Source organism: Amblyraja radiata, chromosome 2 (genome assembly GCF_010909765.2).
Source record: "Amblyraja radiata isolate CabotCenter1 chromosome 2, sAmbRad1.1.pri, whole genome shotgun sequence".
NCBI classification, from domain to species: Eukaryota; Metazoa; Chordata; class Chondrichthyes; order Rajiformes; family Rajidae; genus Amblyraja; species Amblyraja radiata.
In genome coordinates this window covers 123,258,200-123,274,309 of record NC_045957.1, presented here as the reverse complement: position 1 = coordinate 123,274,309, position 16,110 = coordinate 123,258,200, and the positions used below count along the sequence as shown (strand labels likewise).

Here is a 16,110-nt window from a genome sequence, read left to right as displayed (position 1 = left end):
TTTTTGCCACCAAAGTGGATAACCTCACATTTATCCACATTATACTGCATCTGCCAAACATTTGCCCACTCACCAAGCCTATCCAAGTCACCTTGCAGCCTCCTAGCATCCTCCTCACAGCTAACACTGCCCCCCAGCTTAGTTTCATCCGCAAACTTGGAGATGTTGCCTTCAATTCCCTCATCCAGATCATTAATATATATTGTAAATAGCTGGGGTCCCAGCACTGAGCCTTCCGGTACCCCACTAGTCACTGCCAGCCATTGTGAAAAGGACCCGTTCACTCCTACTCTTTGCTTCCTGTTTGCCAGCCAGTTCTCTATCCACATCAATACTGAACCCCCAATACCGTGTGCTTTAAGTTTGTATACTAATCTCTTATGTGAGACCTTGTCGAAAGCCTTCTGAAAGTCCAGATACAGCACATCCACTGGTTCTCCCCTATCCACTCTACTAGTTACATCCTTGAAAATTTCTATAAGATTCGTCAAACATGATTTACCTTTCGTAAATCCATGCTGACTTTGTCCAATGATTTCACCACTTTCCAAATGTGCTGCTATCCCATCTTTAATAACTGACTCTAGCAGTTTCCCCACTACCGATGTTAGACTAACTGGTCTGTAATTCCCCATTTTCTCTATCCCTCCCTTTTTAAAAAGTGGGGTTACATTAGCTACCCTCCAATCCTCAGGAACTACTCCAGAATCTAAAGAGTTTTGAAAAATTATCACTAATGCATCCACTATTTCTGGAGCTACTTCCTTAAGTACTCTGGGATGCAGCCTATCTGGCCCTGGGGATTTATCGGCCTTTAATCCATTCAATTTACCTAACACCACTTCCCGACTAACCAGGATTTCACTCAGTTCCTCCATCTCCTTTGACCCGTGGTCCCCTGCTATTTCTGGCAGATTATTTATGTCTTCCTTAGTGAAGACGGAACCAAAGTAGTCATTCAATTGGTCCGCCATATCCTTGTCACCCATGATCAATTCACCTGTTTCTGACTGCAAGGGACCTACATTTGTTTTAACTAATCTCTTTCTTTTCACATATCTATAAAAACTTTGGCAGTCAGTTTTTATGTTCCCTGCCAGTTTTCTTTCATAATCTATTTTCCCTTTCCAAATTAAGCCTTTTGTCCGCCTCTGCTGGACTCTGAATTTCTCCCAGTCCTCTGGTATGCTGCTTTTTTTGGCTAATTTGTACGCTTCATCTTTTGCTTTGATACTTTCCCTGATTTCCCTTGTTATCCACGGATGCACTACCTTCCCTGATTTATTCTTTTGCCAAACTGGGATGAACAATTTTTGTAGTTCATCCATGCAGTCTTTAAATGCCTTCCATTGCATATCCACCGTCAATCCTTTTAGAATTAATTGCCAGTCAATCTTGGCCAATTCACATCTCATATCCTCAAAGTTACCTTTCTTTAAGTTACCTTTCTTTAAGTGTTAAATCAACTTGGTCAAAAAGTCACACTTCAAAATTTAACCGTTACTCTACTCACTCCGACCTGCACGAGATAACCACTGATTGCGCGGTGTTTGCGCAGTGTTTACCCAACCCCCGGAACTACAAACCCCAGCGGCGCGTTAAAAACTTCATCATGGCGTCAGCGCCTGTCAGGGCCGGATTTAGATGAAGAGAGGCCCCTAGGCTATTCCACTTGTGAGGCCCCTCCCAATCCCCCACTCCCACGACGAGAGGAAGATGGAAGAGTCCACCAGATTGACACCGATGTGCAGCCGAGCGTGGCCAATGAGATAAGGGCTGGAAAGCTGCGCTTTCCATTTATTGCCAGTACTAGTGTCGAGTTATCGGCTTAAAACACTATTATTCTGAAATGGAGGGCAAGGAAAATTACTGAAGTGTTGTTTTGAGACTACAGTGCGTTGTGACAGCATATGTAAAAAAGGCCTATGACAGTGTCAAAATATTATACACCAGGCTCGTACGAAGCTTTTCAAAAAGAGGGAGTGGCATTAAAAAAATGTATAAATTTTGAGGCCCTAAGCTTCAGCCTATGAAGCCTGTAGGGAAATCCGGCCCTGCCGAGGCCCCCCTAGATCTCGAGGTCCTAAGCTTAAGCTTGTGAATCTTATACGTAAATCCGGCCCAGGCGCCTGTCCCATCACCACCTCCAACGTCACATCTCACCCCAAAGAACACACACCATGTATTTTTACACATTGTGTGACATATCTTAATTTGAGGTAGGACATTCTTGCTATGGATGGAGTGCAGCGTAGGTTCACAATGTTAATTCCCGGGATGGCGGGACTGTCATTTGCTGAGAGAATGGAGCGGCTGGGCTTGTATACTCTGGAGTTTAGAAGGATGAGAGGGGTTCTTATTGAAGCATATAAGTTTATTAAGGGTTTGGGCACGCTAGAGGCAGGAAACATGTTCCCGAAGTTGGGGGAGTCCAGAACCAGGGGCCACAGTTTAAGAATAATGAGTAAGCCATTGAGAACGGAGACGAGGAAACACTTTTTCTCACAGAGAGTTGTGAGTCTGTGGAATTCTCTGCCTCAGAGGGCAGTGGAGGAGGGTTCTCTGGATGCTTTCAAGATAGAGCTAGATTGGGTTCTTAAAAATAGCGGAGTCAGGGGATATGGGGAGAAGGCAGGAACGGGGTACTGATTGGGGATGTTCAGCCATGATCACATTGAATGGCGGTGCTGGCTCGAGTGGCCGAAAGGCCGAATGGCCTACTCCTGCACCTATTGTCTGTTGTCTATTGTTTAATCAATAATGTATTTTTATTAATGTGACAATAATGTGTCAATTTTTATTAATGTGTCATTCCTAACTGTCATTGTATGTCATGTTGTCACTTGCGGGCGGAGCACCAAGGCAAATTCCTTGTATGTGAATACTTGGCCAATAAACTTATTCATTCATTTATACACAGAATATATAGTAGGAGCTGCTGGAGACCAGCGCTAGATGGACTAAAGATCACAAGATCATACACGCACTGATTTTTTTCTTTCGTTTATGATATTGTTGATATATTGTGTTGTGCTGTTGCAAGTAAGAATGTCATTGTTCTATCTGGGACATTTGACCTGCCTGGAACTACAACCACACCACGGCGCGGTAAAGTGACGTTCCCGACCACCGGCGGCGTCATCACACGCGTCAGCCCACGGGGAGGACCCATCGAGAGAACTACAAATCCAGGCCGGCGCATCTCACTTGACGTCAAGCGACCGCCTGGCCGGCTGCCTGCGGCGCCCGCTGCTTGATTTGGACCGCTACCCGGACAGTTGTGGCTGCTGGGAGAGTGGTTTGCGTGTTGTGGGTTGATGGGGGGGTGGCGGCTGTGCGGCGGTGCCCGGGGTCGGGGTGGTGAGGGAAAGGGTGGGCTCAGGCGGGCAGCGGGCGTCTTCCCTGGGGGGTCCTGCGAGGCTGCGGCGGCGCTGTCGGCGGGAAATGGCCACCCTGTGGATGGGAGACGTGAGTGGGGGAGAGAGGGGGGGGGATGGTGGCCTCCCCTCCTCATGGGGGTGATGGTGGTCGTGATGGTGATCCCCTCATGGGGAGGGGGAGGGGGTGGGGGTGGCGACTCCCCCCTGAGGGGAGAGTTTGAGGTTAATGATCCCTGAGATGCTGTGGTGATGGGGGGTTGGTGACACCACTTATGTGGTGGTGGTGGGGAGGGACAGTGGGCTGAGGTGGAGGGGGAGGGGGGTTATAAAGGGGTAGGGTGTGGGAAAAGGGGTAACCCCTCAGGTCCTGGGCTGGGAGGAGAGAAGAGAAGGAGGGGAGGGTGAGAGAAGGCAAGGCAAGGCAAGGCAAGGCAAGGCAAGGCAAGGCAAGGCAAGGCAAGTTTATTTGTATAGCACCTTTCAACAACAAGGTAACTCAAAGTGCTTTACATAAAACGTTATAAGCATGGGAAAGAAACACATATGAAATGACATTTAGATGTAAAACGATTATTAGATTATTCAGATACAATAATTACAAAATTAAAAGCAATCAAATAAAATATTTAAAATAGAATAAAACCAGTAATAGATTAGATTAGATTAGATAGCCTTTATTGTCATTCAGACCGAAGTCTGAACGAAATTGAAGCAGTCATACATACAATACAATACAATAAAAACAACAATAAACACATTAACATCCACACTGTAATAGAAGTTACAGTGCAGTATAGGTAATTAATAAATTGTATTGTTTACTGAAAGGCAGCGGCAAACAGAAAAGTCTTCAGTCTAGATTTAAAAGAGCTGATAGTTGCAGCAGACCTGCAGTTTTCTGGGAGTTTGTTCCAGATATGTGGTGCATAAAAACTAAATGCTGCCTCTCCATGTTTAGTTCTGACTCTGGGGACACAGAGCAGACCTGTCCCGGACGATCTGAGAGGTCTGGGTGGTTCGTAGCTAAGCAGAAGATTAGAAATGTATCAGAGAGAAGGAGGGGAGGGTAGAGAAGGAGGGGAGGGTGAGAGAAGGGAGTGGGAGAGAGGGGGGGGGGGGGGGGGAGTGAGATGGGGTGGGGGGTGGGGGTGGGTAGAGAGAGGAGAGAGAGAAGGGGGGTGACAAGGGAGAGGCGATGAGAGGGAGGTGGGGGAGAGAAGGTGGGGGAGGGGGGTGGCTGAGACAGGGACTACAGGCTTGATTCTTGGTTTCCAAAATATTCCAAGTGGAATTTAAACTGCAGGTGGTGGAGGTTGAGGGGAGAGAGAGGGTGGTGAGCCCCTCACAGGAGAGGTCGAGGGTGGGAGTGGAGGTTAATGACCCCCGAGATCCCAGGGTGAGGGTGGGAGGAGGGAAGGGGGAGAGGAGAGGTAGGGAAATGAGGAGAGGAGGTTAGAGATCTAGAGAAAGGGCGAGAGAAGATGTGGGAGGGGGTGATCCCTTGCAGGTCCCATGGAGGGGACCCTTCGGATCCCTAAGGTAGGGATTTGGAGGGATGGGGACTTCCTCGGAGGTCAAGTCAAGTTTATTTGTTACATACACATACAGTACAAGATGGGCAGTGAAATGAAAGTGGCAATGCCTGCGGATTGTGCAAAAACAACAGAACAGAACCAGTATTTACATTTTAGAAAAAATAAAAAGACGCAACACAACAGTAAATTAGTCCCTGGTGAGATAAGAGTTTACAGTCCTGATGGCCTGTGGGAAGAAACTCCGTCTCATCCTCTTTTCACAGAGTGACAGCGGAGGCGTTTGCCTGACCGTAGCAGCTGGAACAGTCCGTTGCTGGGGTGGAAGGGGTCCCCCATGATCTTGTTGGCTCTGGATCTGCACCTCCTGGTGTATAGGTCCTGCAGGGGGGGTGAGTGTAGTTCCCATAGTGCGTTCGGCCGAACATAGTACTCTCTGCAGAGCCTTCCTGTCCTGGGCAGAGCTGTTCCCAAACCAGATTGAGATGTTGCCGGACAAGATGCTTCCTTGCTCCCATGGGAGGTGTGAGAGCCCACTGTGGGCTAACTGGGATGGGCTGGAGGCTATGCTCCAAGTGTCCGAGAGTGAAGAGTGTTTCATTGTCAGGTGCACAAACAACAGAACAATGTTGAGCTTCTTACTTGCAGCAGCGTAACGGGCCTGTGATTGTACGCCTCATTGTCACCTTCCCCTCAGGACCATTTGACATTTCTTGAGCATCGTCTGCTTTGACTGGTTGTTTTCACACCTTACCCTTCCTTGCCTATTCCCCTGACTCTCAAAGCTTGGAAAAAACCGGTCTCGACCCAAAACGTCACCCATTCCTTCTCTCCAGAGATGCTGCCTGTCACGCTGAGTTACTCCAGCATTTTGTGATTATCTTCAGTTTAAACCAGCACCTGCAGTTCCTTCCTACACCTTTAATACAATAGCATACAGATAAATATACAGTCATCCATAGTATATTAAATTATTAACAATAATGCAACTATAATAGTACAAAATCAAAAAGTGGCACAGTGGCGCAGTTTAGATCATCCCGACGAGAAGGCCTGTACATCGAGGGCCGTCCGTAGCGGCGACTATGGGGGGGGGGTCTATGGCCCCGACCACGGGTGAACAAGGGAGGAGGACCGGTTGAACTTTGTTGCCTTCCACTACAGTGAAGAATGCTGTGGTGGATGTTTGTGTTAAATCTTATTGTGTACTGTGTGTTCTTTTTAAGTGTATCGCTGCTGGCAAATTCATTTCACTGCATGTCATGTGCATGTGACTTTGGGTAGAGCTGCTGCCTCACAGCGCAAGAGACCTAGGTTCAATCCTGACCTCGGTGGCCATCTGGGACAGCCCAATGAGAAAGCGGAATACAAACAAGTCAAACTCAAGTACTAAAGGTGGAGCAAAGGGGAAGATACAGACTATATACAAAATATAGTTCTCAGCATTATAGCGCATCAGTTCCAGAGACAAAGTCCAATTGCTCAATGGGGTAGAGGCGAATCGGACAGCATCCCAGTTTATGGAAGCCTGACAACAGGAGCAAACTTGCAGGGAAATTGAGAAAGTGTGGCGTTACATTATTGGCCTTAATGTTGTTCTCTTCCATGGAGAAAATAATTTCATCATAGCACGATGGCGCAGCGGTGGAGTTGCTGCTTCACAGTGCCAGAGACCCGGGTTTGATCCTGACTACGGGTGCTGTCTGTACAGACTTTGTACGTTCTGCCTGTGACCGCATGGGTTTTTCGTGCCTACTGGTTTTCTCCCACATTCAAAAGACGTGCAGCTTTGTAGGTTAATTAGATTATGTCAGTTTTAACATCGCATCTGGAGTTTAGAAGGATGAGAGGGTATCTTATTGAAACATTTCAGATTATTAAGGGTTTGGACACGCTAGAGGCAGGAAACGTTATTCCCGATGTTGGGGGAGTCCAGAACCAGGGGCCACAGTTTAAGAATAAGGGCTAAGCCATTCAGAATGGAGACGAGGAAACACTTTTTCTCACAGAGAGTTGTGAGTGTGGAATTCTCTGCCTCAGAGGGCGGTGGAGACCGGTTCTCTGGATACTTTCAAGAGAGAGCAAGATAAGGCTCTTAAAGATAGCGGAGTCAGGGGATATGGGGAGAAGGCAGGAACGGGGTACTTCTTCTTCTTGCGTATGGCGTGCACAGCCTAAAGTTGTTGGACAACTTGTTCTATTTGATCTTATTTGACTGAACGGGGTACTGAATGGGGATGATCAGCCATGAATGGCAGTGCATGCTCGAAGTGCCGAATGGCCTACTCCTGCACCTATTGTCTATTGTCTATCCCAACTTCTAAACTCAAATCCCTGACCGATGAAGGCAAGCGTGCCACAAGCTGCCTTCACCACCCTATCTACCTGCATCTTCACGGATAAATAGCCGAGTCATGGTCACCATGCGACGGCTCGATTGTAATCATGTATTGCCCTTTCACTGACTGGATCGTGTTAAAGAAAACTTTAAAAAACACAACACAAAGATCGGGTAACACAATCAAAACTTTATTTAAGAGTGCCAAGTGCAGTGACCGCTAGGAGATTGTTCAACCCCCCCCCCCCCCCCCGAAAGACACAACGGAGTAAATTCCACCCCCACAACAGATAAGCAAATGTCCTGTCACCCTTTCGACCTTACTGTATTGTTTTACGATTGCCATTTGACAACAGAATCAGACTAAAGTAAACTGCAGTGTCAGCTACACACGCTCAGTTTCAACCTTTGAAGCACAGAATTATTATAACACATGAAGAGTACTTTAAACATTTTTAAATATTCTACCAAGGCAGCACCTTTACCACCTCAGGCGGCTGAGGAAATTCAGAGGCTCTCTGAGGATCCTTCAGTGCTTCTACTCTGGGGCTGTAGAAAGCATCTTGTCCGGCAACATCACGATCTGGTTTGGGATCAGCTCTGCCCAGGACAGGAAGGCTCTGCAGAGAGTAGTGCGTTCGGCCGAACTCACCACGGGAACTACATTCACCCCCCCTGCAGGACCTATACACCAGGAGGTGCAGATCCAGAGCCAGCAAGATCATGAAGGACCCCTACCGTCCCAGCAACGGACTGTTCCAGCTGCTACGGTCAGGCAAACGCCTCCGCTGTCACGCTGCGAAAACAGAGAGGATGAGACGGAGTTTCTTCCCACAGGCCGTCAGGACTGTAAACTCTTATCTCACCAGGGACTAATTTACTGTTGTGTTGTGTCTTTTTATTTTTCTAAAATGTAAATACTGGTTCTATTCTATTCTGTTGTTCTGTTGTTTTTGCACAATCCGCAGGCATTGCCACTTTCATTTCACTGCACATCTTGTATGTGTATGTGTGACAAGTAAAGTTGATTTGACTATTCTCCAAGCTTTGCAATTAATTTTTGTCAATGGCACACAACAAAAGCTTTTCACTGTACCTCAGTACACGTGACAATAAATGCTGGCAAGTAGGACTAGTCTAGATGGGACAGGTTGGTCAGTGCGGGCAAGTTGGGCCTATTCCCACGGTGTGTGACTGACTGCTCGCTGTAAATGTTTAAGAAGGAACTGCAGATGCTGGAAAAATCGAAAGTAGACAACAAAAAAAAATGCTGGAGAAACTCGGCGGGTGAGGCAGCATCTGTGGAGAAAAGGAGTGGGCGACGTTTCAGGTCGTGACCCTTATTCAGACTGATGTCGAGACCCGAAACGTCGCTTACTCCTTTTCTCCATAGTTGCTGCCTCACCCGCCGAGTTTCTCCAGCATTTTTTATCTACTCACTGTAAATGGCTCAATTGTAATCATGTATTGTCTTTCCACTGACTGGATAGCACGCAGCAAAAGCTTTTCACTGTACCTCAGTACACATGGCAATAAACTAAACTCAATGACTATGAATCTATACATTTGGACAGGTTTAACAAAGAAACATAGAAAATAGGTGCAGGAGTAGGCCATTCGGCCCTTCAAGCCAGCACCGCCCTTCAATGTGAACATGGCTGATCATCCCCAATCAGTACCCCGTTCCTGCCTTCTCCACATGTCCTTTGATTCCGTTAGCCCTAAGAACTCTATCTAACTCTCTTTTGAATGCATCCAGTGAATCGGCCTCCACTGCATTCTGAGGCACAGATTCACAACCCTCTGTGTGAAAATTTTTTTCCTCATCTCAGTTCTAAATGGCCTACCCCTTATTCTTAAACTGTGGCCCCTGGTTCTGGACTCCCCCAACATCGGGAACATGTTTCCTGCATCTAGCCTGTCCAATCCCTTGATCATTTTCTATGTTTCTATAAGAATCCCTCTTATCCTTCTAAATCCAATGAATACAAGCCCGATCACTCCATTCTTTCATCATATGACAGTCCCGCCATCCCGGGAATTAACCTACGCTGCACTCTCTCAATAGCAAGAATGTCCTTCCTCAAATTAAGGGACCAAAACTGCACACAATACTCCAGGTGTGGTTTCACCAGGGCCCTGTACAACTGCAGAAGGACCTCTTTGCTCCTATACTCAACTCCTATCTTTATGAAGGCCAACATGCCATTCGCTTTCTTCACTGCCTGCTGTACCTGCATGCTTACTTTAATTGACTGATGAACAAGGACCCCCAGATCCCGTTGTACTTCCCCTTTTCCTAACCTGACGTTATTCAGATAATAATCTGCCTTCCCGTTCATACCTCCAAAGTGGGTAACCTCACATTTATCCACATTAAACTGCATCAGCCTTGCATCTGCCCACTCACCCAACCTGTCCAAGTCACTCTGCATCCTCATAGCATCCTCCTCACAGTTCACACTGCCACCCAGCTTTGTGTTATCTACAAATTTGCTAATGTTACTTTTAATCCCTTCATCTAAATCATTAATGTATATTGTAAATAGCTGCGGTCCCAGCACCGAGCCTTGAGGCACCCCACTAGTCACCGCCTGCCATTCTGAAAGGGACCCGTTAATCCCTACTCTTTGTTTCCTGTCTGCCAACCAATTTTCTATCCATGTCAGCACTCTACCCCCGATACCATATGCCCTGATTTTGCCCACTAATCTCCTGTGTGGGACCTTATCAAAGGCTTTCTGAAAGTCCAGGTACACTACATCCACTGGCTCTCCCTTGTCCATTTTACTTGTTACACCCTCAGAAAATTCCAGAAGATTTGTCAAGCATGATTTCCCTTTCGTAAATCCATGCTGACTTAGACTGATCCTGTTACTGCTCTCCAAATGTGCCGCTATTTTATTTGATAATCGACTCCAGCATCTTCCCCACCACCGATGTCAGGCTAACTGGTCTATAATTCCCTGTTTTCTCTCTCCCTCCTTTCTTGAAAAGTGGGATAACATTAGCTACCCTCCAATCCGCCGGAACTGATCCTGAGTCTATAGAACATTGGAAAATGATCACCAATGTGTCCACGATTTCTAGAGCCACTTCCCTAAGTACCCTGGGGTGCAGACCATCAGGCCCTGGGGATTTATCAGCCTTCAGTCCCATCAGTCTACCCAACATCATTTCCTGCCTAATGTGGATTTCCTTCAGTTCCTCCTTCACCCCAGATCCCCTGGCCACTAGTACATCTGGGAGATTGTTTGTGTCCTCCTGAGTGAAGACGGAACCAAAGTACCTGTGCAACTCGTCTGCCATTTCCTTGTTCCCCATAATAAATGTACCCGTTTCTGTCTTCATGGGACCCTAGACGGGACATGTTGTAGCCCTGTCCCACGGTACGAGTTCATTCCAAGAGCTCTCCCGAGTTTAAAAAAAATCAAGCTCATGGTAAGCACAGAGAATGAACGTAGCGGGTACGTCGGAGCTCGGGGACATCTCTTAGCGCTAACGGCACATACTCTGGAATACTCGCTAACGGCAGGTAAACTCAGGAGAGGTCTTGGAATGAACTCGTACCGTGGGACAGGGGTTTTGGTCAGTGTTGGCAAATGGGTCTGTTTCCACACTCTACAATGTACAAAAGAAAGATACAGCCCATACCTTGTCCTGCCATGACCCTCTTCACCGAAGCCTTGCACTTGCCCTGCTTTTAGCTGCCGCACTGAATCTGCCCTCGTTGAGTGTGCGTTGACTTTTAAAGGTCCCACTGTTCTGTTCCCCCCTCTCAGTTGCAAAACTTTGGTTCCTCTAAGTTTTCTTTTCACTCTAATGAACACAACTCTCGTCACCCTCATCCCTCCCTCTCCAACTTCTCAAATGATACCTCACTCGCAACCACATGCTTCCCTCTCCTCTACACCCCCTCTCTCTCCCCCCTCTCCTCATCACCCCTCTCCCTCCCTTTCCCCCTCTCTCTCTCCCTCTCTCTGCATGTTTACTTCAAGGAGGGCGTTTTATTGTCATAGAGCACCCTCCATAATGTTTGGGACAAAGACCCGCCATTTATTTATTTGCCTCTGTACACAATTTGAGATTTGTAATAGAAAAAAAATCACATGTGGTTAAAGTGCACATTGTCATATTTTAATAAGGGCCATTTTTATACATTTTGGTTTCACCATGTAGAAATTACAGCAGTGTTTATACATAGTCCCCCCCATTTCAGGGCACCATAGTGTTTGGGACACAGCAATGTCATGTGAATGAAAGTAGTCATGTTTAGTATTTTGTTGCATATCCTTTGCATGCAATGACTGCTTGAAGTCTGCGATTCATGGACATCACCAATTGCTGGGTGTCTTCTCTGGTGATGCTCTGCCAGGCCTGTATTGCAGCCATCTTTTGGGGGCTAGTCCCCTTCAGTTTTCTCTTCAACATATAAAAGGCATGCTTAATTGTGTTCAGATCGGGTGATTGACTTGTCCACTCAAGAATTAACCATTTTTTAGCTTTGAAAAACTCCTTTGTTGCTTTAGCAGTATGTTTGGGATCATTGTCTTAGAAAAATAGAAACATAGAAAATAGGTGCAGGAGTAGGCCATTCGGCCCTTCGAGCCTGCACCGCCATTCAATATGATCATGGCTAATCATCCAACTCAGTATCCCATACATGCCTTCTCTCCATACCCCCTGATCCCTTTAGCCACAAGGGCCACATCTAACTCCCTCTTAAATATAGTCAATGAACTGGCCTCAACTACCTTCTGTGGCAGAGAGTTCCAGAGATTCACCACTCTCTGTGTGAAAAAAGTTTTTCTCATCTCAGTCCTAAAGGATTTCCCCTCTATCCTTAAGCTGTGACCCCTTGTCCTGGACTTCCCCAACATCGGGAACAATCTTCCTGCATCTAGCCTGTCTAACCCCTTAAGAATCTTGTAAGTTTCTATAAGATCCCCCCTCAATCTCATAAATTCTAGCGAGTACAAGCCGAGTCTATCCAGTCTTTCTTCATATGAAAGTCCTGACATTCCAGGTCTTGCTGTAGAATGAACCACCGGCCAATGATTTTTGAGACATTTGAGACATTTGTTTGAACTTGAGCAGATAGGATGTGTCTATACACTTCAGAATTCATTATGCTACTACCATCAGCAGTTGTATCATCAATGAAGATAAGTAAGCCAGTACCTTCAGCAGCCAATACATGCCCAGGCCATAACACCCCCACCACCGTGTTTCACAGATGAGGTGGTATGCTTTGGATCTTGGGTAGTTCCTTCTCTCCTCCATAATCTTGCCATCACTCTGATATAAGTTAATCTTCATCTCATCTGTCCACAAGACCTTTTTCCAGAACTGTGGTTGCTCTTTTAAGTACTTCTTGGCAAACTGTAACCTGTCTTTGCAGCTAACTAGTAGTTTGCATCTTGCAGTGTAGCCTCTGTATTTCTGTTCATGAAGTCTTCTGCAGACAGTGGTCATTGACAAATCCACACCTGACTCCTGAAGAGTGTTTCTGATCTGTCGGACAGGTGTTTGGAGATTTTTCTTAATTATAGAGAGAATTCTTCTGTCATCAGCTGTGGAGGTCTTCCTTGGCCTGCCAGTCCCTTTGCGATTAGTAAGCTCACCAGTGCTCTCTTTCTTCTTAATGATGTTCCAAACAGTTGATTTTGGTAAACCTAAGGTTTGGCTGATGTCTCCAACAGTTTTATTCTTGTTTCTCAGTCTCATAAATGGCTTCTTTGACTTTCATTGGCACAACTTTGGTCCTCAATGTTGATAAACAGCAATAAAAGTTTCCAAAGGTGATGGAAAGACTGGAGGAAAGACTAGGTGCTGAGATCTCTCTTATACCTGCATTAAGGAGGCAATTAAACACACCTGAGCAATTACAAACGCCTGTGAAGCCATGTGTCCCAAACATTATGGTGCCCTGAAATGGGGGGACTATGTATAAACACAGCTGTAATTTCCACATGGTGAAACCGAAATGTATAAAAATGGCCTTTAACAAAATCTGACAATGTGCACTTTAACCACATGTGATGTTATTCTATTACAAATCTCAAATTATGGAGTACAGAGGCAAATAAATAAATGATGGGTCTTTGTCCCAAACATGGAGGGCACTGTATGTGCCGAAACAGAACAACTCTTGCCAGATTAACTGCGTTGCCACAGCAACGGAGGTCACGGCCACCGAGAGGAGTCCAACGGTATCTGGAACGTTCCGCCGAGGAGCCCAGATACCGTCCCGCAAAGTCGGCCTCGGAAGTCAGCTACGGCAACGGATCTGCCGGAGCAGGGTGGGAATTTTGCCCGGATTAAAATGAGGGGCCACACCACCAGCCAGAAATTCGGTGGCGAAACATAGAAAATAGGTGCAGGAGGAGGCCATTAGGCCCTTCGAGCCAGCACTGCCATTCAATGTGATCATGGCTGATCGTCCCCTATCAATAACCCGTGCATGCCTTCTCCCCATATCCCTTGATTCCACTAGCCCCTAGAGCTCTATCTATCACTCTCTCTTAAATCCATCCAGTGACTTGGCCTCCACTGCCCTCTGTGGCAGGGAATTCCACAAATTCACAACTCTGGGTGAAAATTTTTTTTCTCACCTCAGTCTTAAATGGCCTCCCCTTTATTCTAAGACTGTGGCCCCTGGTTCTGGACTCGCCCAACATTGGTGGACCCGTGCTCAGTTTGAAGAAGGGTCTCGACCCGAAACTGTCACCTTTTCTCCAGAGATGCTGCCCGACCCGCTGAGTTACTCGGGCACTTTGTGTCTAACCTACCAAACCTGCACGTTTTTGGAGTGTAGGAGGAAACCAGAGCACCCGGAGAAAAACCCACGCAGATCACGGGGAGAACGTGCAAACTCCGTACAGACAGCACCCGTGGTCTGGAATGAACCTGGGTCTCTGGCGCCGTGAGGCGGCAACTCTACTGCTGCGCCCTTGCTCTTTGTAATAATCTATAAACAAACTTGTTTGCATATCTCTTTTATTTAAAAGTGTAATCATACCTTACCCCTCACATTGATAGATTGATTAAGTAAAAGTTACAGCATGGAAACAGGCCCTTCGGCCCACCGAGTCTACACAAATGATCGCCCACCCGTTCACAATAGTTCTATGTTATCCCACTTTGTCATCCACTCCCTACATACCAGGGGATCTTTACAGAGGGCCAATGAACCTGCAAACCTGTAAGTCTTTGCAATGTGGATTTAAGGCAGCACGGTGGCGCAGCGGTAGAGTTGCTGCCTCACTGCGCCTGAGACCCGGGTTCGATCCCAACTACGGGTGCTGTCTGTACGGAGGTTGTACATTCTCCCCGTGACCTGCGTGGGTTTTCTCCGGGTGCTCCGGTTTCCTCCCACACCCAACGACGTACAGGCTTGCAGGTTTGAGTTAAATTGTAAATTGCCCCCTAGTGTGGAATGATAGCGCTAGTGTACGGGGTGATCGCTGGTCGGCGCGGACCCCGTGGACCGAAGGGGCCTGTTTCCGCACTGTATCTCCCGAGTCAAACGCAGGAGCACCTGGAGGAAACCCACGCAGGTCACGGGGAGAATGTGCAAACTACACGTGCAGGCAGCGACCGGAGTCAGGATCGAACCCGGGTCTCTGACAAGTCAAGTCAAGTTTATTTGTCACACATACACATACAAGATGTGCAGTGAAATGAAAGTGGCAATGCCTGCGGATTGTGCAAAAAACAACAGAACAACAAAACAAAATAGAACAGAACCAGTATTTATATTTTAGAAAAATAAAAAAGACACAACACAGCAGTAAATTAGTCCCTGGTGAGATCAGAGTTTACAGTCCTGACGGCCTGTGGGAAGAAACTCCGTCTCATCCTCTCTGTTTTCGCAGCGTGACAGCGGAGGCGTTTGCCTGACCGTAGCAGCTGGAACAGTCCGTTGCTGGGGTGGTAGGGGTCCCCCATAATGTTGCTGGCTCTGGATCTGCACCTCCTGGTGTATAGGTCCTGCAGGGGCGGGGGTGAGTGTAGTTCCCATAGTGCGTTCGGCCGAACGCACTACTCTCTGCAGAGCCCTCCTGTCCTGGGCAGAGTTGTTCCCAAACCAGATTGAGATGTTGCCGGACAAGATGCTTTCTACAGCCCCAGAGTAGAAGCACTGAAGGATCCTCGGAGAGACTCTGAATTTCCTCAGCTGCCTGAGGTGGTAAAGGCGCTGCCTTGCCTTACTCACCAGTGAGACAACAGCAGTACCACCGTGCTGCCCCTTTACGCAGCACCTTTAAGCCTTGCCCCTCACATTAAACACACATTTGGTCCGTCATTAGAACGTTCTTTTGAAATATTACTTCAAAATGTTGTTAGCACGCACTTGAGAAATGTTGGAAAATAAATCTGTTATTTTCCTTTGTTTTTTTCAGCTGGAACAGTACATGGATGAATCTTTTATTAAGCAAGCGTTCTCTGCCATGGGTGAGCCAACAGTAAACGTGAAAATCATAAGTAATCGAATGACCGGGTAAGATAACGTTATAAAACTAAATTTAACAGAGAAAAGGTGTTTGACGGCACTGGGACTGTACTGGGTGTCAGCTCCACCTACATCAACCGACTCCAACTGGTCCAGAACGCAGCCGCCCGACTCATCACCCACACCAAATCCTGGCATCACATCACTCCAGTCCTCAAACAACTTCACTGGCTTCCCATCTCCCACCGGATCACCTACAAAATCCTGGCCCTCCACCATCTGGCCCCCCCATATCTCACTGACCTCCTCTCCCCCTACCAACCCTCACGGTCCCTCAGATCCACATCAGCTGGTCTCCTCTCTATCCACAAGTCCAACCTCCGCAGGTTTGGGGACAGAGCCTTC

At 47.1% G+C, this 16,110-nt stretch overlaps 1 protein-coding gene across 1 annotated transcript in view; it reads left to right on the top strand.

Moving 5' to 3' along the window:
• The first annotated feature begins 3,401 nt into the window (after positions 1 to 3,401).
• Positions 3,402 to 16,110, top strand: part of LOC116968211 (tRNA selenocysteine 1-associated protein 1-like) — a 50,284-nt gene continuing 37,575 nt past the window's right edge. The window contains exons 1-2 of the mRNA XM_033014880.1: positions 3,402 to 3,468; positions 15,656 to 15,753. Coding sequence (XP_032870771.1) covers positions 3,445 to 3,468; positions 15,656 to 15,753 — 122 coding nt within the window. The 5' untranslated portion in view covers positions 3,402 to 3,444. The remainder of the gene's footprint in view (positions 3,469 to 15,655; positions 15,754 to 16,110) is intronic.